Source organism: Phalangium opilio, unplaced genomic scaffold, assembly GCF_054372755.1.
Source record: "Phalangium opilio isolate 3A_F unplaced genomic scaffold, DU_Popi_V2 ptg000061l_1, whole genome shotgun sequence".
NCBI lineage: Eukaryota > Metazoa > Arthropoda > Arachnida > Opiliones > Phalangiidae > Phalangium > Phalangium opilio.
The window spans coordinates 330,526-353,903 of NW_028324178.1; the positions used below are offsets into that span (position 1 = coordinate 330,526).

Sequence of the window (23,378 nt, forward strand, 5' to 3'; positions counted from 1 at the left end):
AACAACATGTTAGAAAAATGTTGGATGGCTGGATAATTAGACCCTCCGTATCTCCTTGGGCTTCGCCCGTAGTTTTAGCTGATCAAATAAAACTGGGAAAACCCTATTGGTTTTGTACTGATTATAGTAAACTAAATAGTGTTACCATTAAAGACCGTTATCCCTTGCCTAGTATTGAGGATATGCTAGCTTGAGTGGGGAGACCAAAATTTATTACGACCCTTGACCTAAAATCAGGTTATTGGCAAGTGGAAATGCAACCTAAGAGTAGTCCTAAAACTGCATTTGTGATTCATATGGAAAAGTACGAGTTTAATGTACTCCCTTTCGGGCTTTGTAACGCCCCTAGCTCTTTCCAGCGTTTAATTGACGAGATTTTTACAGACGCCGATTATTTCCAATTAATTGACTATTAAGATGATTTAATCTCTCTGAGCGAGGAGAGACGCCGATTATTTCCAATTAATTGACTATTAAGATGATTTAATCTCTCTGAGCGAGGATTGGGATCAACATTTGACGTGTTTAGAATACATCCTAAATAGATTAAAGGAAGCGGGTCTCACCCTTCAGTTGAAGAAGTGTCGTTTCCCTCAAAAAGAAGCTACTTTTTTTGGTCACATAGATAATGAAAATGGTGTGCATATTGACCCTTCCAAAATTGAAGCCATTGAGAAATTCCCTCCACCTAAAATATTAAAGAAATCCAGAGATTTTTAGGGATGGCAGGTTGGCATAATAGGTTTATTAATCACTACTCCCAAACAGTAGCTCCTTGTGGGAAATATTGGTGGAGGCAATTTTAAATTCCTAAAAATATTCATGTATAAAATGTTCAACATTCATAAAAAAGCGACTTTTGTTGGAGACGGCCAGGGGAAATTTTGGAGGGACCACCTCTAAGAAAGAGAGAGTACCAGTTTTGGGGGAGCGGAAAAAAAGAGTTAAAAGGGGGAGAGCCCCTGGTTGGTCCACGGAAATTTCTAGTAGTCATGTTTTGAAACCGCGAGCGGAAAGACGAACTTTTTGTATCTTTTTAAAATAAAGTGTTAGCGATGTTGTTTTCGTAAATATTATATCTAAGTCTATTTTATTAGCGCCTCCCACACAAGTTTATTCTGTGAGAGTTTATTTCATGGTGCCGAAACCCGGCACTTTAGATAGATTAGCGTAACGCGAAAACAACGAAAACTTAGCGCAGCGTAGAAGAGTTTAGCGAACAAAGAAAAGTGTTTGATTTACAAAATGTCTGCCGAAGAGATAGAAAATATGGACCGACTGAAAGTCAAAAGAAACTTTTTGTGCGCAGCGTTGGACAAATTGGAGAAAGAAACGGATAGAGAACTTTCACGGACGCCAGTCAACCTAATTAAACTTGAATAAATTTTGGCGATTTTAAATCAGAAGCGTAAAGCATTGAAGGAGCTGAATGAAGATATGGAGCCGTTGATACCCCTAGAGAATTTATCAGCCGAAATTGAGCATGTACAAAACTTTGAAGATCAAATAACTATGCACCAAGTACTACTTGAGAATTCAATAACGGACCTAAAAGGACAAAGCAGCAGATCGAGCACTGTAGCGGGAGCAAGTGGGGGCCACACCCAAACACATGAGATACAAGTACAACTACCCCAACTTCAGATAGAGAGGTTTGATGGTGATAGCGCAAAATGGCTGCAATTTTGGACGCAATTTGACTCCGCGATTCATTCGCGAACGAACTTATCCAAGGTAAACAAATTTAATTACCTCAAGAGTTATCTCGGGGGCAGAGCTGCCTTGGAACTAAAAGGCTTCACCCCAACGGAAGCAAATTATGACGCGGCAATAGACATTTTGAAAGAGAATTTTGGACAAGAAGACGAATTAATCAACTTACATATTGACAACTTATTGTCAATTAACGCCGTAAGCGATGCTGAAGATTTAAACGGGTTACGAAAATTATATTCTGCCTGTGACGTGGAAATTAGATGTTTGGAAAATATGGGTGTCGATCCCAATACATTTCAGAATTTCTTATGTCCAATGCTTTTGAGATTATTACCCAATTCAATCAGATTAGAGTATACGAAAACAAACAAGGCGACGAAAATTGGGACATAAAGAATGTATTGGCCTTCATTAAAGTAGAGTAAAAAAGTCGTGAACGGTGTGAAGCACTATCAAAGTTACGATTCGATGACGTAGCGCCTAAGCGAAAAGAGCGGGAAACCCAACGGGTAAAATTACCCGAGCGAGAGCGTTTCAAAGAAGTTCGTGCCAAACCTTCTTCAGCTGCAGCGTTGACCACCATGGTGGTTGAAAAACACTTTTGTATTTTTTGTGATCGGGAGGGGCACAAGCCCGTAACTTGTACCAAGTATAACCTATCGGAAAAGAAAGACATTCTAAGAAAAAAGCGAAGATGTTTCAGGTGCCTAAAAGAGCGTCATACATCGAGAGAGTGTTGGTCCAAGATTGTATGCAGCGAGTGTAAAGGCCGCCACCATGTTGCCATATGTGAAAAACAGCGGGAGAGCGAAAGCGAAAAAGAACCCAACAAACAAAAAGAAGGGGTTCAGGCTATGGAGAGGACCCAGGTCGAAAATATAACCCATACCGTTCCAGCAACCATGGCACTGGGACGAAGGAAGGAGAGTAAGGGCATTCTTCTCCAAACAGCTAGGGTTTTAGCGAAGGGAAAAAATGGGTGGGTAAAGGCCAGAATTTTACTTGACGGGGGGAGCGAAGCGAGTTTTGTCGAAGAGGATTTAGCAAAAAGGTTTGAGCTTGAGGAAATGGGGAGGGAAGAAATAAAGGTAAATACCTTTGGAAATAGCGACCCAACCCTTTTGAAATCTAAAAGGGTGAAAATAGAGTTAAAAAGTCTACATAATGAAGGGAAAAGTATTACCGTAGAAGCGATCACCTCACCCATAATTAGCGCTGCAAAAATTAGAGTTCCAGATTCAGCGATAACAGAGAAATTAAACGAAAAGAATTTGAAACTAGCGGACAGCGATAGCGAAGGAATAGATGATAACCAGATATCCATAATGATCGGTTCGGATCACTATTGGAGAATAATTTATACGCAGAATGAGCGTTTAGGTCCATCCTTAATGGCAACCAACAGCATGTTTGGCTGGGTAATTCAGGGACCCCAAAGTACTCTAGCGAATATGACAATTCTTGATCATAACTATAGTAGCGAGTCCCTTCAGGTTATGAAAGTGACCTTAGTTAAACCTGAGAGGGAACTAGATGCACGGATGAAGGCGTTTTGGGATCTTGAAAGCCTGGGTATTATGGAGCTCAAGGGTAAAAGTGAGGACCCCCTCGATCAAATAGCAAAAAGAAAGTTTGAAGATAGCGTAAGGTTAGTAGAGGGACGATACGAGGTTGGCCTCCCGTGGAGCGAAGATAATCCAGAGTTGGGCTCAAATTTGAATATGGCAAGAAAGCGATTAGAAGGAGTTCTCAGGCGGTTTGAGAAGGATCCCGAACTCTTCCTTCGATATCGTGACGTTTTGAACGATTATGAGCGAAAGGGGATGATAGAGAAAGTAAATCAAGAGGAACTTGAAAAAGATGATTCGAAATTAATTTATTACGCGCCACACCAGCCGGTCGTAAATGAAGTAAAGACTACTACCAAAGTTAGAATGGTAGTCGATGCGTCCTCTAGCGAGAAAGGAAAGAAATCTTTGAACGATTGTTTAATAGCGGGCCCTAATTTGAATCCAGAGCTGTTAGACGTGTTGATTAGGTTCCGATTTAAGACGGTCGCAGTGGTAGCAGATATCGATCAGGCTTTCCTGCAAATTTCTTTGGCACCAGCGGATAGAGACTCGGTCAGGTTTTTGTGGCCTAGCGAACAATCAAATTACTGCAAAAACCCTGAAGTAACCGTTTATCGTTGGACACGAGTATCCTTTGGTGTTACGTGTAGTCCTTACCACCTGGCTGCTACTCTTAGATACCATTTGAACAAATATAAAGAAATCTACCCAGAAACGTGTGAAAAGTTAAACTACGAATTATACGTAGACGATTTAACATCGGGGGCTGACAACGACCATGCGGCTTTGAAATTAGCGAAAGAAGCGAAATTTATTCTGAGTGAAGCAAAGATGAACCTCAGAAAATGGCAGAGCAATTCAGAGGTTCTCAATGAGATGTTCAGAAAAGAAGGTTGGGACGCTAGCGAGAAAAATGAGAAAATCATCATGTCAAGCGAAAATAAAAGTTTGAAGATTCTCGGGATGAAATGGGTTCCCGCAAGCGACGTGTTTTCTTTTGATCTAGAACAGATAACACGAGATATTCCAACAATACCAAATACAAAGCGCGGCGTGTTAAAGTTATCTAGTCGTATTTACGACCCTCTCGGGCTAATAACGCCGTATACCGTGCGCGTGAAAATTCTTTACCGAATGATTTGGTTGAGCGGAAAGGACTGGGACGAGGAGTTGAGCACTGAGCTTATTGACATTTGGAAGAATTGGTGTAATGAGATGAAAGAGCTTGAAGAAATCGCGGCTCCGCGTAATAGTGTCGGATCCCTCGAAAAAGGGGAAATTCTCGAGAAAGAATTGCATTGCTATTGTGATGCTAGCGAGCGAGCGTACGGGGCCGTATTGTACGTGCGTGTAGTCGCGAAAAATGGTACCATCTCAAGTACCATGTTAGTCTCAAAAGTAAGAGCAGCACCAATAAACAAGAGATCTATTCCAGAGTTGGAGTTAATGGCGGGGTTGTTAGGAGCTAGGTTGGTCCACCGTATTAAAGAGGTAGAGAAATTTGATCTTGAAAAGATTTATATGTGGACAGATTCACTAGTAACGGTTTATTGGATTCGCGACATCGCGAGAAAGAGAAAACCCTTTGTGGCCAATAGGCTACAAGAAAGTCAACAATTAACCGAACCAAAATGGTGGAGACATTGTCTGGGGAAGGACAATCCCGCGGATCTTTTAACTCGTGGCATATCGGTAGAGAAGCTAATTGTAAGCGATATTTGGTGGTCAGGACCCTGGTGGTTGGCCTGTGAAAAGGAAAATTGGCCTCAAAAGTTTGATCGAGAGTTAACAGCAGTAGAAAAAGAGACGGTCAAGGCAGCCACTAGGAAAACCCAATTAGAGTTAAATCAAATGGCGTGCGCGATAACTAAAACAGAGCCAATTTTACAGTTAGAGGAGCATAGCTCATTGCACCGCGTGTTGAGAATAACCGCGTGGGTGTTAAGGTTTATAACAAATGCAAAAACTAAAGTAAAAATAGAGAGGGTAATCACGCCTTTAACAGCGTCTGAACTGAACGAAGCTAAAACTGTCTGGATAAAGCGAGTCCAAACTGAAGAATTTTCAAGTGAAATCCAAGATCTGAAAAAAGCGGGAAAAATTGAACAATGTTCTAAATTAGCTAATGTTAAGCCATTTCTCGATGAAAACAATGTTCTGAGATTGGGAGGTAGATTGCAAAAATCAAAATTTTCTAGAGAGGGAAAACATCCCGCAATCTTACCACGTCATAGGTTTACTGAATTGTTAATTGATGAAGTACATAGCAGACTGTTTCATTCGGGATTAGGTAATACTATGGCAGAAATTCGTTCAGAATATTGGTTTATAGGCGGTCGACCATTTATTAAAAAACGATTACGTGATTGTATAATATGTAAGAAATGGAGCTCTAAACCTTTCAAAGAAGTAACTGCCCCCTTACCGGAAGATAGGGTCGTGGAATCACCCCCCTTTGAAATAACGGGGGTTGATTTCGCGGGTCCCTTGTACGTACGTAGGGAAAATGGAGGAGGAGAACGGGGTCCAAAGGCCTACATATGTTTGTTTACATGCACAGTTACTAGGGCTGTTCACCTGGAATTGGTTTCTACAATTAGTACAGACTCCTTTCTTCTGGCGTTAAGGCGTTTCACAGCGAGAAGAGGCTTATGTCGAATCATTTATTCCGACAATGCCAAAAGTTTTAAAAAAGCGAGTAGGGATTTAGAGAAACTATGGAAAGGAATTAATAGAGATACAGTTCATGCATTTTTTGGAAACCATGGTATAACCTGGAAATTGATAGTCGAGCGGGCCCCCTGGTGGGGGTTTTTACGAAAGGATGGTGCGCACTGTTAAGTTAGCCCTAAAAAAGAGTTTAGGAAACGCCTTATTACGCTTCGAGGAGTTAACCACAATTTTATACGAAGTGGAAGCGCAAATCAATTCCAGGCCTCTGACGTACCAGAGCAGTGACCCTTTGGAGCCGGTACCCTTGACCCCTGCCCACTTGTTAGTGGGAAAGCGTTTAACCACGCTACCACCAATGTCTGGGTTAAAATCTATGGAAATAAAAGCGAGAGATGTTGTGCTAAAGAGGTATTTATATTCAGAAAAATTAAAGAATAGCTTCTGGAAAAGATGGACTTCTGAATATCTAATGGAGCTTAGATCGGCTCATAAAGTTCCTCAGGATAGAAATTACGACATCGAGCAAATGATTAAACCTAAAAAGGTTGTCATTTTAAGCGACTCAAATATGCCCAGACAGCGGTGGAAATTAGCGATAGTGGAAGAGATTTTCCAAGGTAGGGACGGTAAAATCCGTTCTTGTACGTTAAGGGTGGCAGGTGGAGGAATAGTTAGAAGAGCGATTAATCTAATACATCCCCTCGAAATCAACTGAATTAAAAATTAAATGAGTGGACTTGTGATGAACGTAAACGTTCATGGGGGAGTGTGGGAAATATTGGTGGAGGTATAAATATTGGTGGAGGCAATTTTAAATTCCTAAAAATATTCATGTATAAAATGTTCAAAGTTCATAAAAAAAAAGCGACTTTTGTTGGAGACGGCCAGGGGAAATTTTGGAGGGACCACCTCTAAGAAAGAGAGAGTACCAGTTTTGGGGGAGCGGAAAAAAAAGAATAAACTTAAAATGAAGGATCAGAAATTTATTTGGGGTATCGAACAGCATCAGGCGTTCGAAAAGATCAAGGAAGAAATTTGTAAGGCTCATCATTTTGCTTCCTTTAGAAGGGATTTACCGTGCATTTTAACTACAGATGCTAGTGATGCAGGGTTAGGTGCCCTTCTTTCCCAAATCCAAGATAATATAGAAGTTCCTATAGCGTACGCTAGTACAGGACTTAAAGACGCAGAAACTAGGTAATCCACTAGCGAGAAAGAATGTTTAGCCATTTGTTGGGTAGTTAAGAAATTTAGGCCTTTTTTAGAAGGTCAGAAATTCACTGTCCCTACTGATCAATAGGCTATACAGTGGCTGTTTAACATCAGGGAACCGAATTCTCGTCTAGTTAAATGAGCATTTTAACTACAGATGCTAGTGATACAGGGTTAGGTGCCCTTCTTTCCCAAATCCAAGATAATATAGAAGTTCCTATAGCGTACGCTAGTACAGGACTTAAAGACGCAGAAACTAGGTAATCCACTAGCGAGAAAGAATGTTTAGCCATTTGTTGGGTAGTTAAGAAATTTAGGCCTTTTTTAGAAGGTCAGAAATTCACTGTCCCTACTGATCAATAGGCTATACAGTGGCTGTTTAACATCAGGGAACCGAATTCTCGTCTAGTTAAATGAGCAATGTACCTTCAAACTTTCGATTTTCAAATTAAGCATAAGAAAGGAGTGGAGAATGTAGTTGCTGACGCTTTATCGAGATAAATCTTTGCTCCTCCCCTTCTTTATCTACTAGTATACAGGATCCAACTAGTAGTGGTACAAGTTCAAATTATACCGGTAGTAGTTCGTCAACTTCCTCTAGTGACTCTGTTTAAGGTCAGATACTTCCCCCAGGTCCTAGAGCCTTATATTCAGTATTTACATTGGAATATGTGAGACCCTTTTGCTTCTCCTTTATTAACTTCCTTAAAAGATCCTAACCCTGTTAGGCATAAAATTGTTCGAACTTAAGAATAATCTTTTATACAAAACACCATATAGAAATTATCCTGAAAAAATATATTTACCACCTCGATTAAGATTAGATGCCATACGTTTGTTGCATGACCACCCTATGTCTGCTCATAGGGGCAAAGATAAGACCTTAAGTAAAGTAGCTTTTAGATATTGGTGGCCAACTATAGTAAAGGATGTCCAGGATTATATTAGAAGATGTACTTTATGCCAACAATTTTAGGCTAGAAATCTAAAGAAGCCAGGGCTAATGCAACCCTCAGAAATAGCAAGTCCTTGGTATCAGATTAGTGTCGTTATTATGGGACCTTGCCCCCAAAGTATACACCATTGTAAGTACTTAATAGTATTGGTCGATTATATAACCAAATTCGTGGAAATGATTCCACTAAAGACTATAACAGGTAAGACTTGTGTTCAAGCTTTTAAGTCTATCATTACTAGGTTGGGAGCTCCTAAAGCTATTCTTAGTGATAGAGGGGTACAATTCACGTCGAAACTTTGGCTGCAAACGTGCAGAAATTTTAGAATTAACCCAAAGTTTACTACCCTATACACGCCTAAGGGAAATCCCACCGAACGAGTAAATAGAGTAATAGGCGAGCTTATATCATTCTATGTAGGGAATCACCATGACAGATGGGATGAAACCCTAGACCTTCAATTTTCTTTAAATTCCGCACCCCAAGAAACCACGGGCAGATCCCCTTTCTTTATCAATTTAGGGCGGGAGCCACGTCTCCCTTGGGATTTAGAATTTGAAGAACCCATTCAGGACCCTGATAACCCTGACTGTGCTGAAGCTTTAAACGTTCTAAAGGAACAATTAGTATTCAGTAATGAATTATCTAAATTAGCTAAAGCTCATCAGAAAAAATACTATGACCTCCGAAATGATCCTCTAGATTCTAGAATTCGAGGTAGGAACATTAGTATGGATGGAGAGCCATCATCTGTCAAGTCTGGCAGGTCAAATCATGAGAAAACTTAGTCTTTAATTGGCAAGTCCCTTTCGAATAGTTGAAAAGCATTCCCCTGTAGTCTACGAGTTAGACCATGCTAACTCAGGGCATAATGTAGGTAAAGTCAACGTAGAACACTTAAAACTCTACTGAACAAATGTAGGTATCTTGAAGCCACTACGTGGTTATTCGATGTCCTAAAAAAAGCTTAAGGAAAAGTAGTTCAGAAGCAAAGGCAGCAAAGTGTCACGGAGAAATTTGTCAAGGTTTTGGAAGATTATTGTCCTGAGGAGTCGTGGAGAAAAGAAAAATGTCTCAATTGTAACGACATGGGTCATGAGGGAAAGGACTGTTATATGCCGAATCGCTACGTCAATTCTGAACACTCGTGCTTTAAGTGTTATTCAAAAGGGCATACGGCGAAAATTGTCCTTTTGATGATGAAGATGCTTTAATTTTAGGCGTCCCTCAGGAAGAAAAAGGAGATTTGATAAACCCTACTCGGATTGTCCCTTTGAATTTCCAATCACCTCCTTCCCCCCCCCTGAATTTTCATCGTTGGCCGGATCGTCTAATGCCGAACCAGTCTCGATAACAAGAATATCATCAAATTCTTGGTCATTAACCCCGTATCTGACTCAACCTCCTCGCTTAACGAGCTTAACCGAACCCATTACGGTGTATCACAAGTTCAGGGCGCAAGTCCTTACAAACCCGGCTACCATCAGTGAAAAATCTGCTCCAGACAACGAACCTCCAATTTATCTTCCACTCCCTCCTCCTCCGCGTCAATGGAGCCCTCTAGAGCCTATGGACGAGGAAGAAACAAATTGGGAGCGTTTTGGATCAATGGGATGGATCCCTAGGACAAACATCCCTAAAATTGTAATCACTTCTAAGATTTCAAACGCAAAACATCCATTGATTTGGAGTGCCGTGATTTGCTGGAAGTGCCACAAGATTAGGCACCATGTCGTTTCGGACTGCCCGAATATTTTCGGGAAATGTAATTGTTCTTGAAAAAGCGTAGATATGTAATTTTTTCAAATAATTTAGAGGGAATGGATCGATTAACAGTAAAATCATTTGATTGAATTTAATATTGATTAAGGATAAAATGGATAAAAATAACTAAAACAATTGCAATATCTGATACTTCAGTCAAATGATAAACCTCACACATATCGTTTGTTTTTCGGCCTTGGTCCAAACCAAGACGTTTTTTTAAAATATCTGTCACTTCAGTCTTATTGTGATTCAAATTTGAATAATTTTATTTTTGCTTTACCGTCATACATTTTCGGTTGATCTATTTCTAATTGCTTAAAGAAGTATTTAAGTATCGTTAATTACATTTAACTTATATTCAAAAACATTGATTTCGATAAGCAAATAATGTTGTACTTAATTTATGAAAGAAGTTTTAAAACGACGGTATTTGAAATAAGGAAGAAAAATATTTGTGTTGTCGAGATCAGACCAACAGCTTCCTTTATGTAAAACCCCCAATACTGCCAACGGGAGATGTCATACTAAATTATACAGGGTGTAAATAAATGTTTAGAATTCATGTTTTATTGTATGCCTGAATGCAACAAAATATATTAAAGCACAGTCCTACGATTAGTCTTAGTCTCTTAGAACCTGGGTCTCAAATTGCAACCTCTAAACTGTTTGGTAAACAACTCAACGTAAATATTCAACGTTTCTAACATTGTGGTTGAGGCACTCTTCCAGAGGATTGTCCGTGTCTTACATTACATTTGCAACCACTAAACTCATGACGCATGGTAAGACTAATGGTATTGCCGTTAAGGCTTGATGTAGGGGGATTTAATTATGCCGGTAGTAATGCCCTTGCAAACTGGCACGAACAGTAGAATAACTTAGTGCAACTTCATGTTCCACCGCTCTACTACTAGCATGAGATTGAGTTTTTGATTATTTCCAACACATTGCGTTCAATTTTTATCATATCCTGTGCTAGGTTTGTGGTAAAGATTATCTATACAATATGTTAATGAATGATGTTATTCTATAGGTTAGCTTAAATACCAGTAACTAAATAAAATACCTAAACAAATCATAGCAATTTAAACCAATAAACAAACGGCAATGTGGACTGTGGAAATAGCAAACAACGTAACCCTCCGTTTCCAAAGTGGTTACGTTGAGAGAATCTGTGATGCAAACACGAACATTATTTCACTTATTAAATTATATAACGACACTGTCCTCCTGGATTAACCAGCACCACTGTTATTTATAAATTAAATAATTCACTGTTGGTAACAAATAGTTTATGAAATGATAACGTAACATCACAGTATGACTGATTCAATATGACCAAAATTGTTTTAACGAATAATCTGGTCCTCTACATTGGTTTAGTTTCTGGAATTATATCACACACCTTCACAATTAGTAGCATTTTAGTGAGATTAACAAATAATGAAACCGTGTATACCTGTCCTCAAATGAGAATGTTGAATTATATGCGCTAATGTAAACACCACTCTTTTAACTGCCGTAGGGAAAACACATTGAACATTTTGTCATTTTTCCTGTAATATTTTGAAGTTGAATTCTTCACAGGGTGAAAACACTACCGTTGATTTCTTCTAAACCATAAACACTTGGATAGATATGCCATTTTTTACTTAAAACTAGAAGCGCCAACAAACAGTCATGATGAATACAGTATTAAGTTAGTAAGTTACGTAGCGTAAAACCTAGGCCCTAGGGGTTAGGATTTGTAGCATGAATCGAAGCAGACTGCGTATTTTTGTAATTCCAATCCAAAACAGTGCTGGAAATAAGCTTTCTTATAATCTTTAAAAGGAAAGACACTATATTAAATAGACAAACTAAAACTTAAGCCTTGGCCGTAAAGAACGTCGAAAAGCTTACTTTAAGTGATATAAAAACCTCTATTAACTGTAATTATTTACCTGAATTACTTTTCTAGACGAACATTCGACCTGATAACGACGTATTTCTTATTAAGGGTGCTACAGTTAATTAGAAAATACATATAAAGGTGCTCAAGCTCGGATGAAATACCAAAGTAATTTGTTAGCGTCTACTGCTAAGAAATTAGGAAAATCAGCAAGAAAGCCAACATTTGAAATATGTCAACGTAACTTGTTAGCACCCACAAACCTAGGCCCTTCTAGTTGTCAACGAGAACGAAATGAAGAAATAGGTTTAAGCGCGCTATAAGGTTAGGCTGACTTCTGACCCAAAAGTACTTTTTTGATGTACTTTGTTAATTAGTTAAAGTACAATACTTAGACTTCGATAATTAAAAATCGAAACAGGTAAGTTTCCCATTTAATAAATGCTTGTTAATTTAGAAGTATTCCGAAAAATAACTTCGCTATACTTTTTCCGTACGGCCTATGACAATTGCATTTTTAACGCTTTTTCTATGGGACGCTAACCCTAAAAACTGTGAATTTTCCTTTAACATTACGGAAGGGTGTCAAGTCATATCTACAAGGGCCTACCGGCCCTGTAGAATTGTTTACTCCCCTTGCTCATGCTACTCCTACTTCTGCCCATGATTATTTTGCCCCAACTGGCCCCCTTACTACCTCAGTAAAATCGACTGGAATCCCTATTATTTTTCTTTCGATTGAAAATGCTCACGCAATTTCTTGGAATTGTTCTCACATTAAGTTCTTCGTCATGACTACCCGGTTCTCTCAATCTCGGATCATAAATAAGAGTTCTTGGCATAGGTGAAAATGGAATTCCAAAACGACAAACTGAACCTTAACCTTCTTCCTACACGTGTTCGCGTGTTTATGCATTTGAAATGACGTTAACAAATCCCCATCATCATCGTTCAATTTACCAGCGTAAGAAATAACTTTATCAATATATTCCTCTACTTCTTTAATATTTGACAAGTCACCTTTAAGCTTCGGCGCATCTTTAATCCAAATCAACCCATGTTGATGAGGAGAGCCTCTTTTCTGTATTTCAACCCTGAAGTAATAATCTTCAATAAAATCAAGAGGGCCTAGCTTTTGCAGAGCTTTAAGAAAAGCCCGAAAACGGTGGTCAAAATATCTAGCACAAGTAACAGTATCATCCTGAATTAACTTTGCCTTTTCCGAAAAACTTAAATTGCCAATATCATCATTCGCTAAGCGATCCTGACCCGAAGTCACCCTCAGTATGTTCAAAAGCTCAGGCCATTTGCCTTCCGCAGCTGAAAACGTTATAAAAAAGGTAGCCGTACCAAGCTTCCTAATCACAGCCATCAACTCTTTCTGCCTATGCTGCCAATATGAAGGCGAGGACTGCAAATTTTCTAATACTCTAAAACCATCATCCTGCTTAATAATTGAATCGAGTGCACAAGCAGACGATAAAAACCCAGCAGTGTAGTTTGAGCCATCTTTTCTCTTAGTTTTCCTCATACAAACTTGTATGGAAACTCTAACTTTCATAGTTTCCAATTTAACAAAGTGTAAAACAATTTAGACGGATTTTTAGCACAACGCCCATCAATATTACGAAGCTCCCACTAAACAATGTCCCCGAAACTACCTTCAACCTTAAGGTCTCTCTTCAGACCCACATAAATACTGGGGAATGACAATTCCTCCGCGTCCTCGTCATAGAGTAAAGACATTGGAGTTAGACCTTCACCAGGAGCAAACTTAACATGCATGGTATTAGTTGGTAGGAAATCAGACAATGTCACTAACATCGTGTCTTGATTCCCAACTGGGAATTAATTAACTTCATTCGGTTCATTCCAAATTTCATCGCTATCATTCTCATGCTCTACATTCATTGACCGTTGTGGGTTTTAACTTAAAGCATAACCATGATTTTACTGACGGTCATTTTCGTCAACAATAAATTCAAGTTCTTCTGGAATTGGATCTAAAAAATTGCTCCTAACGGTTATCCCATGCTTAATATACAACGGCGTTTTCACCAAAAGCTTAAGAGCTTCGTGCATTGTTTTTGGTCTAACAGTTTCATACAAATAGGGTGTGTTAAATCACATTCTTCTCATGAACTCAATTTGAATAGTATCTGTTTCACGTGGTAACATACGTAACACTGAAACGGTAGACTTGACATTTATAGGAACATTGACCACGTTTCCTTTAATTCCTCTTTGTTGATCACAGCAAAACCTTATTTGCATAAAAGGTATTAGTGGTGAGATCATTCTTTCCTCTAAATTTGACTAATAAACTAGTTCAACCGGAATTTCAGGAAACTCAAATCCATTTTCTTTGGAAAACTTGGGTATTTCGTTTTTCCTTACAGCTTTATTACAAGCACTGCTTAAAAATACTCTGTCACTCAGCTCAAGACGGTAAATACCAGGGACAGCCCAAAACACCGCAGACTTAACTAAGCTACCAGATGCTTTAAAGTAAGATTTGAACAGCCTTCACATGGCAACGTTGGACCTTCTTTTATGGTATTAAAATACGTCTGATCTATAACTAAAGGATTTGCCCTCCTTTCTGCCACAAACAATCTGTTTCTAGAACGTTCAGAGTTCCTAAACTCGACATTTGCACGACTTTCAGTCATAGTCGACTGGTTTCTCACACGTTCTGCTTCAACGTACTCTAAATCTTGGCGTTTACTAGCCTTTTTCATCTGATTACAAGCACGTTCTGCTTCAAGGTGCTCAGAATCTTGGCGTTTACTAGCCTTATTCAACTGATTTCTAACACGTTCAAGTTCAACGTACTCTAAATCTCGGCGTTTATTAGTCTTAATTAATTGGTTCTTAACTCTTTCGCTTGCTCTATACCGTTCATCAAGCCTTTTCACTCGCTTGGTAAGTACACCAACCTGATTTTCTTTTTCACGATATGACTCGTTCTCACGCTTCTTTGCCTTAGATCGCGTCTCTTTCATTCTATACTTTTCATTTTGTCTCCAGATTCTCATTCTCTCTAACGGATACACATGGCCATGAGACGTAGAAAGTAATTGTTCATCGTTCGCTACCATTATAGAACTAAATGATTTATTATTAACCAAATTCATCGGTTCGTCGGTAGTAATTACCCGACTCTTACAGCGCTTTCACTAGATCTTCCGTCTAATACATTATCCTTAGTACTACCGTGGCCAACAGGCGACTCAATAGAACTAACAAACAAATTAGGACTAGAAGTATTAGAAGCTGCACCTTTAGCCTTAGCTTTTTTGTGAGCTGCTAAAACTCTTCTCCTTTCATTTTCTCTCTTCTTAAACTCAGGGTCTGACCTTTTTGCCCTCATCCTTTCCCTTGCCTTACGCTTTCGCATTTCATCCTTACTCTCAACATTATCTTCCTCTATTTTATATACAAAACGTCAAATACTTACTTAAATCCACAGTACTTCCAACTTTCAACAACAATAATTTACTAGTAGTTTTATTGACAACCTACTGGCAAAGAAATTCTTATTAAGAATAGCCCCGGCGGATTAAAAAGATCTATTTACAACTAGGTGGGCGTATCAACCCTGCCGTCTCGTTAAATTTAAAAAATATTTTTTATATTTTTGGCCTGACTGTTATCTACAGCTAGATGGTTTTTAGTCAAAAAAGAAGCTCTACTATTATGTACCACATATAGAACAATTTTGCTTACAATATTATGTTACAAATAGCTTTGAAATGTCTTTTTTAGCGCTGGCTAACAGTTTGCACAGTTTCCTAAAGCAATTAAAATTCATATAATTTTTTAATAAAGAAAGTCTATAGACGAATTAGGAAACCTCATACTCAGAAAACAACTTTCAGGGGCGCTAGCCATATCGGGGGCCAAATATTTGTAATAATACTTCACGGTAGATGGCGCTAAAAGACTTGCTCTTGATATTAATTATTTTCTTAAAAATATTTTCGTGTTATTTTGCGTTTGTATATACACAAATAAATTTGTACCTAAGGTCCAAACTTATTTATGTCAAAATTGATATAATTACTATAATTGCAATTAGTTATTAGTTCTCGTTTTAAAGTGTAGGGGGATCGGTTTAAAAAAGCGCACTCTCAAGCTGATTGGCTAGAATTACGAACCAAGTCACTAGCATCGTCTGCTCACGGGTTTATGTACAACTTGCGGTGTTTATAATAACTCCAGGATAAAAGTTTTAAATTGTGTAAATTTTATTTTAATTAGAAATATAATAAGTTTAAGTAAACCTTGGTCAAAACTATGAAATCGAGAACTAGGAGCCCTCGCTATGCTGGGAAAGCTTGCTTTGTTTTATATTGCACAAAGAGAGGTGATTCAGAAAACGTAAATACAATTAAAATTAAAATTTCAGAGTTTAAGGCGACGTTATTATTAGAAAATTGTTTCAGATTTCATTTCAAAAAGTTCCTCCCTTAAAAAATACCGCAATGAGATGTCTATGGCTGAAGAGCATTCGGGTAGGATTGCACTTTCCGTGACCTACCCAACTAACAATGGTTTCTAGTTAATTAGACTATGAGGAGTCCGAAAAAAATAGTTTAAAAATTATTTGGCCGCCGCAAGTTGGTCAAAAATATTTTTGAAAATTTTAAAATCCATGCACTTACCGCCATTGAAGCCGCTATCCGCTTAACGCATTCTGCACTCAATCTTGCAAAATAAGCCGGGGGAGACTGACGTACTCGCGCCGGAGTTATAGCTATGGAATTTTTAAGCTTACGGAAACTGTTTATTTCTGATAATAGGACGGAAATATAAATGCGGCCAAAACTGAAATGTTTTGGGAAAATCGTTGAATTTTTTGGGAATTCGATAATTGATAACCGTAAATTTTGGGGAAATGCGGATATATACTTCAAAGTTTGATAACGGCAAATTTTGAAAAAAAACCGTCAAATTATTCAGGAATTTGTTTTATTTACTTAAAAATTAACTAGTCGGTTATTTTTTAAACGTACTAATCATTATTTTGGGAAAGGTGGCCAATTAACTAGGGATTTGATAAGTGTACTCACCATTATTATTAAAAATGTGTCAAATTATTCCTGAATTTGATAAATGTGAAGGTCGATATTTTGGAAAAGGTGTCAAAATACTCCTGGATTTGATAAACATGTGAAGGACAATATTTTGGAAAAGGTGTCAAATTATTGCTGAATTTGATAAATGTGAAGGGTGATATTTTGGAAAAGGTGTCAAATTATTACTGAATTTGATAAACGTGAAGGAAGATATTTTGGAAAAGGTGTCAAATTATTCCTGAATTTGATAAATGTCAATGTCGATATTTTGGAAAACTAGGTGTCAAATTACTCCTGAATTTGATAAATGTGAAGGACGATATTTTGGAAAAAGGCGTCAAATTATTCCTTGATTTGATAAATGTGAAGGACGATATTTTGGAAAAGGCGTCAAATTATCCCTGGATTTGATACATGTGAAGGACAAAATTTTGGAAAAGGCGTCAAATTATTCTTGATTGCTGAAATAACTAGACGCCTTTTCTAATATATTAATTTTGACATTTGCTAATTACCCAATAATTTGTCGCCTTTTCCAAAATATTGTTGAAATAAATTGATGCATTTCCAAAATATTGTTGAAATAAATTGACGCCTTTTCCAAAATATTGTTGAAATAAATTGACGCCTTTTCCAAAATATTGCTGAAATAAATTGACACCTTTTCCAAAATATTGTTGAAATAAATTGACGCCTTTTCCAAAGTATTGTTGAAATAAATTGACGCCTTTTCCAAAATATTGCTGAAATAAATTGACGCCTTTTCCAAAATATTGTTGAAATAAATTGACGCCTTTTCCAAAATATTGTTGAAATAAATTGACGCCTTTTCCAAAATATTGTTGAAATAAATTGACGCCTTTTCCAAAATATTGTTGAATAAATTGAAACCTTTTTCAAAATATTGTTGAATAAATTGACGCCTTTTCCAAAATATTGTTCAAATAAATTGACGCCTTTTCCAAAATATTGTTGAAATAAATTGACACCTATTCCAAAGTATTGTTGAAATAAATTGACACCTATTCCAAAATATTTTTGAAATAAATTGACGTCTTTTCCAAAGTATTGTTGAAATAAATTGACGCTTTTTCCAAAATATTGCTGAAATGAATTGACACCTTTTCCAAAATATTGTTGAAATAAATTGACGCCTTTTCCAAAGTATTGTTGAAATAAATTGACGCCTTTTCCAAAATATTGCTGAAATAAATTGACACCTTTTCCAAAATATTGTTGAAATAAATTGACGCCTTTTCCAAAATATAAACTAGACTCCTTTTCTGAAATATTGGCGTTGACATTTTCTAATTTCTCTATAATTTGACACCTTTCCTAAAACATAGTTGCAATAGCTCAATGCCTTTTATTTCAAATTCTTTTCCAAAAAATGAAATTTACCAAGGATTTGACACATTTACCCAAAAATACGTCCATTCACATTTGACAAATATCCCACGGATTTGACACATTTTCCAAAATAATGTTGAGTGAATTAAAAGAAATTTCCGAATAGTTTTACGGCTTCTTCCAAAAATTTACCGTTATCAATTGTCGAATTCCCCAAAAATTCAACGATTTTCCCAAAACATTTCAGTTTTTGCCGCATTTATATTTCCGTCCTTTTATCAGAAATAAACAGTTTCCGTCAGCTTAAAAAATTCCATAGCTATAACTCCGGCGCGAGTACGTCAGTCTCCCCCGGCTTATTTTGTAAGATTGAGTGCAGAATGCGTTAAGCGGATAGCGGCTTCAATGACGGTAAGTGCATGGATTTTAAAATTTTCAAAAATGTTTTTGACCAACTTGCGGCGGCCAAATAATTTTCTAACTATTTTTTTCGGACTCCTCATAGTCTAATTACCTAGAAACCATTGTTAGTTGGGTGGGTCACGTAAAGTGCAATCCTACCAGAATTAGGCGTCGAGATTATATTTATGAACCGGTGAAGTGCAGTTTAGTATGCTCCAAGTATTTTAAACCGTCTGATTTCAAAACTTGGAAATTTGGGAACATACCAAAATGTCTCAAAGAGTGAGCTGTACCTTCTATATTTCCGTGGGAGTTTTCTCATCAAAAAACCACCGTAGAAACAACATCAAAAGAATATACCACAGAGCTAAACAATAGTGCAAAAAACAACCATTCTAGTGAAGTAAGCATAACACCCATAGCAGAAGACCGGGAATGTGTTATAGAACCAATGTTATCTGATATAGTTACAGTTATTGAGTCACTGAATGATTATGTGAGTTCTGGAGACCGATGTACTAAAGATTTATCGGAGAAGCATTTTGACCAACCAGAGAATAATATTAAATGTAAATGTGCTGAAACAATAAAAGAGCTGAAAGCAACCATCGAAAAACTAAAGAGAGTAATTGAGGTAAAAAATTTCAAGATGAACAAAGTCGAAAAAGATTTACGTCATGCGAAGAACTTAAAAAAGTCAAAAATATTGATTTTAAACCGAGCATAGAGAGAATAAATAATAACAACAAGGACATAGCATTTTACACAGGATTACCTAACTATGAAGAACTTATAAGCAGACGATACGTATTTTTAAAGAAAGGCTCCAGAGTCCAGACGCGATTTCCCAGATCTCCTTTCGAGACTCTGCAGCCACGCTATTGGTTGTAAAATAAAGCTCAAATTTCCTACGAGAGGTGGCACTGGCGTAATGATTTTGGTTAATAACCGTGACGTTCGCGGATCCCATTGCCCTCTACATTATGGAAGCTAGCGTCCGAAACTCCTTTGTCATCTGCTCCTGGTCTCACATTTGTTTACCGGATCCATATTAGACCAGGAAATAACTAGACGTAGTGGCTTTCTGAAGTTGAAATTTTCGGCAAATGATAGTGTCATGGCTGATAAGGGTTTTCTCATTGAAAAAATGTTAGACAAGATTGGTGTGAAATTAAATATACCACCATTTTTGAGCGAAAAAGGCCAGTTTACCAAAGAAGAACTTGAGAAATCTCAAAAGATTGCAGCCCTGCGCATTCATGTAGAACGATGAATTGAGCGAATAAGAGGGTTCCACATCCTTAACCGTCCTGTTCCCTTAACTCTTGCTCCGGTTATTAACCAACTCTTGACAGTTGTAACTCTATTGACCAACTTTCAAAATCCTCTCATCAATGTCGCAGATAATTTATCTCTGAGATCCCTCGAAGATGATGAATTTTACGAAGAAATAACAGTACCTATTCATGAAGAGTTGGATAATTTCGAAGAAGAAATTAAGCAACCGGAAAATGAGTCCTTAAGCGACGAACCAAATGGTTTTACTTCAGATGAATATGAAAATAAGGAATATGTATCTTTCATTAATTTGGATACATCATTTGAGGAAGGTAACTAATGTATGTTAAAAAACAATTGTTCCATACAATTTTTGTAAAACATAATTGTAATAAACTTTAAGACACATGTACAATTCAGTAAAATCATTTTTCGAATTTTTGACAAATTTGTACATTTCATACTTAGGCCATTTTAGGAACTTTCATAAAATTGCACAATTTAGACTAATAATCTTAGGAACCAGAGACAATTGCACACTTTATACTAAAAATCTTAGGAACTTTGATTTTAACGATTTTAGGAACTTTCATTTTTTATTATAATTAGCTAAATGAGGCAGCATGCACGTGAAAAAAAGCCTTTCATCTTTTTCCACTTCTTAGCATTGAAACGAACCCGAATAATAATCAACCCAGCAGGCATATATGTTACATAATCACACCATTTAAATCCTGATAGACCCATTTGTTCCATAATTTGATAGTAATGATTATGGTTTTCGTCCAAAACTGGTTTTCCATCAAGAATTTTTACGTGAAATTCTTCTTTTAAAAGATCCATTGGGTTTTTATCTCGCTTTGACCATGGGCATTTAATTTCCAAAAGTCCGAAAGGTTCGTCTTCTTTTGGGTCATGTATTAAACCATCAGGAGAAGTACCCAGCCATGGTTTTGCAGGATCAATAATATATCTAGAAGTGTGCACAGTGACATTATGACCAATGCTGATTAGTTTTTCCCTATACTTCATTCTGGCAATCGGTTCATTTACTCTCCCATATTTTATTGCATGCAAATGACTGATATCTTTGGGTTGAACTATATTTTTTATACCAACTTGGGTCCAAGATTGGTTTTTCGTTTTGCAAACCAAACCATAAATTGACGAATTTGGTCTGGTGGCGCGTGCGTTTTTCCAAGCGTCTGATTGAGCTTGTTCTCTAGTAGATAATTCTAGCTCTCTCGCATCCTCACAAGAAACTATATTTTTCTAGAAATGTATGTGGAAATTTTATTTTTTAATAAGAATTTATGAAGATATATATATTTATTATATACCTTCAATATTATCAATTCTGAAGGATTAAATGCTCTAGTATAATTGTTTACATTGCAAATTGTAGAAGCACATGAGTCCTGATGTTTTTTTATTGGAAATCCTTGTTTAATATACACATCCGTAAGTAAAATTTGACTGGGAAAAGGCTGAAGGTTATGGATAGTTTCAAAACCATCTTCATTAACTGATAGCTGTAAGCTAATAGGTGATCCCTCTGGAGCATGCCCTATCCTAGTATTAATCCAATTATAATACTTAGGTTGTGGTAATATGATTCCCCAGCCGTCTTGAAATCCATTCGAATTAAGATTATTTATTAAATCTTTTGTCACTGTTGCCACCTCCTTTTGATCCACTGTAGAACTCTCGTACATTTTGCACAAGAGAGGTTTGTTTTTGCCACCTTCTTTGGGCGCTTGGAAGTAAATGTCTATCTCAGAAAAAGGGCGTATCTTTTTACCTCTGGGCCGATTCCACTGCCGTGGTTTTTCCGTACATGAAAGTTCTCTTGGGGCATTTGCTATTTGTTTTTCACTTCAAAAAGCTAACAGCCTAAGCAACACAACACCATGGTTACAAGTACCATTAATTCCAGCTGGACATCCACAATATTGATCCAAAATTGAAGGACTTGATATTTTAAATGCAGCACAAACTGTGTAGGGATTTTCATTTTTTTCTGACTTTTGAAACATAGGGCTTCAACAAAGACTCTGTCATTCTCACTGAAAAAAGTTCAGCTAGCTAATTGGACCAAGTCATCTTGCGACTTATTGCCACTTATCTAACGCCTTTACAATGCATAGAGGGGGTGGTGGCTCTGAAATGTTGAAATGAATTAATTAATAATAATGCCTACATCAAAATTTGTTAAACTCTTTAACTTACACTTCTGCTTTGCTCATTAATGAATCAGAAACAATATAATCCTCAATAAAAAAAAATGTAGCTTCTACGAAAATGCTGCTGGGTTCCCAATTTTGAAGAATAAAATGCCTTTATGTTGATAAGGGCACTTCTTTTAGGCATTTCTTGTAACCCACAATGGGAAATAGTAAACCACCTTCTATTGCGGAATTTAAATTCATTACTAAATGAAACTTAAGTTTAACTATTAGGGTTAGTCCCCCTATTATCGGACGCTCCTACTATCGGACACATTTTTAAAAAGTTGTTTATAAAACTGCAGGAGAAAAAAGGAACACTGTAAGTTACCTAGTTTTAAAGAGGGTCTCGAAATCTGTATGTTGCATGTAAAAATACAGACGGGGCGCAATGTCAGTGGAGGAAAGCGCGAACGAACCGGATATCCAAATTTTTGGATTAATTAAAACTAATTGAGGGGCCGAAAAAATTCTTCCCCACATTTTTAAATCGTGTTTTGAGGTATATAAATAGAAGCCAATTAAAGTTATGTGTATGGCTGTAAATCCCGAATCTTTTTCTATAAATTGCTACTTTAACCGTTAGTTCTAGGTTTTTTTACATGAAAATACAACGCGATTAGTATCTAATGTAGAAAACCTATTATCGGACAGCTTTCAAACACGTTTTAACAAAAAATAATTAACGTAGGCTTACAATAAGAGAAGGGATTGTAAATATTTAATGCTTAATACGGTTAGTGATGTTTAGAATGAGTCCAGAAGTGTCAGAGAAGTAACAGTGTTCACGGTTCTTTTATTGTTAAAAAAATTGGTGTCTCAATTGAGGAACCATTGTCCGATACAGAGATCCCAGTGTCCGGCTACTAAGACCCACTGTCCGATTCAGAGATCCCAGTGTCCGGCTACTAAGACCCACTGTCCGATTCTGAGATCCCAGTGTCCGGGCTACAAAGAACCACTGTCCGATTCTGAGATCCCAGTGTCCGAGCCAGATGTATAGGCGTCCGATATATGGAACATGGGTATCCGAATCAACATCCAAATAGCCGATAATAGGGTACGATACTTGCAGAACAAAGTCCATGATTGGGACAATATTACATCGCTCTTTTGGAATTATTTCTGTACCATTAAGTGCACAAACGTTCAAAATATATATTTCATAAACTAACTTTTCAAAGGTTTTCTGTGATTTCCTTACATTTTACCATAAATTTTTAAAATGTGACCGATAATAGGGGAACTAACCCTAT

The 23,378-nt window shown here is 37.2% G+C and overlaps 1 protein-coding gene across 1 annotated transcript; it reads left to right on the forward strand.

The window, feature by feature from the left end:
• Window positions 1-1,245: 1,245 nt before the first annotated feature.
• Window positions 1,246-9,907, forward strand: LOC149663495 (uncharacterized). Its single transcript, XM_089841867.1, has 8 exons — window positions 1,246-1,359; window positions 1,405-1,911; window positions 2,064-2,132; window positions 2,175-6,029; window positions 6,076-6,368; window positions 6,441-6,630; window positions 8,701-8,894; window positions 9,349-9,907. Exons 1-8 carry the CDS (start codon window positions 1,246-1,248, stop codon window positions 9,905-9,907), a joined length of 5,781 nt encoding a protein of 1,926 aa, XP_089697993.1.
• The last annotated feature ends 13,471 nt before the right edge of the window (window positions 9,908-23,378 follow it).

Excerpts from the sequence above, each read along its gene's own strand:
- LOC149663495 (XM_089841867.1), top strand. The coding sequence starts at position 1,246 with ATGTCTGCCGAAGAGATAGAAAATATGGACCGACTGAAAGTCAAAAGA. Across the intron at positions 1,912-2,063 it reads ACTTATTGTCAATTAACGCC|ATTAGAGTATACGAAAACAA; the intron begins GTAAGCGATGCT and ends CAATTCAATCAG. Across the intron at positions 6,369-6,440 it reads AGAGATGTTGTGCTAAAGAG|ATCGGCTCATAAAGTTCCTC; the intron begins GTATTTATATTC and ends AATGGAGCTTAG.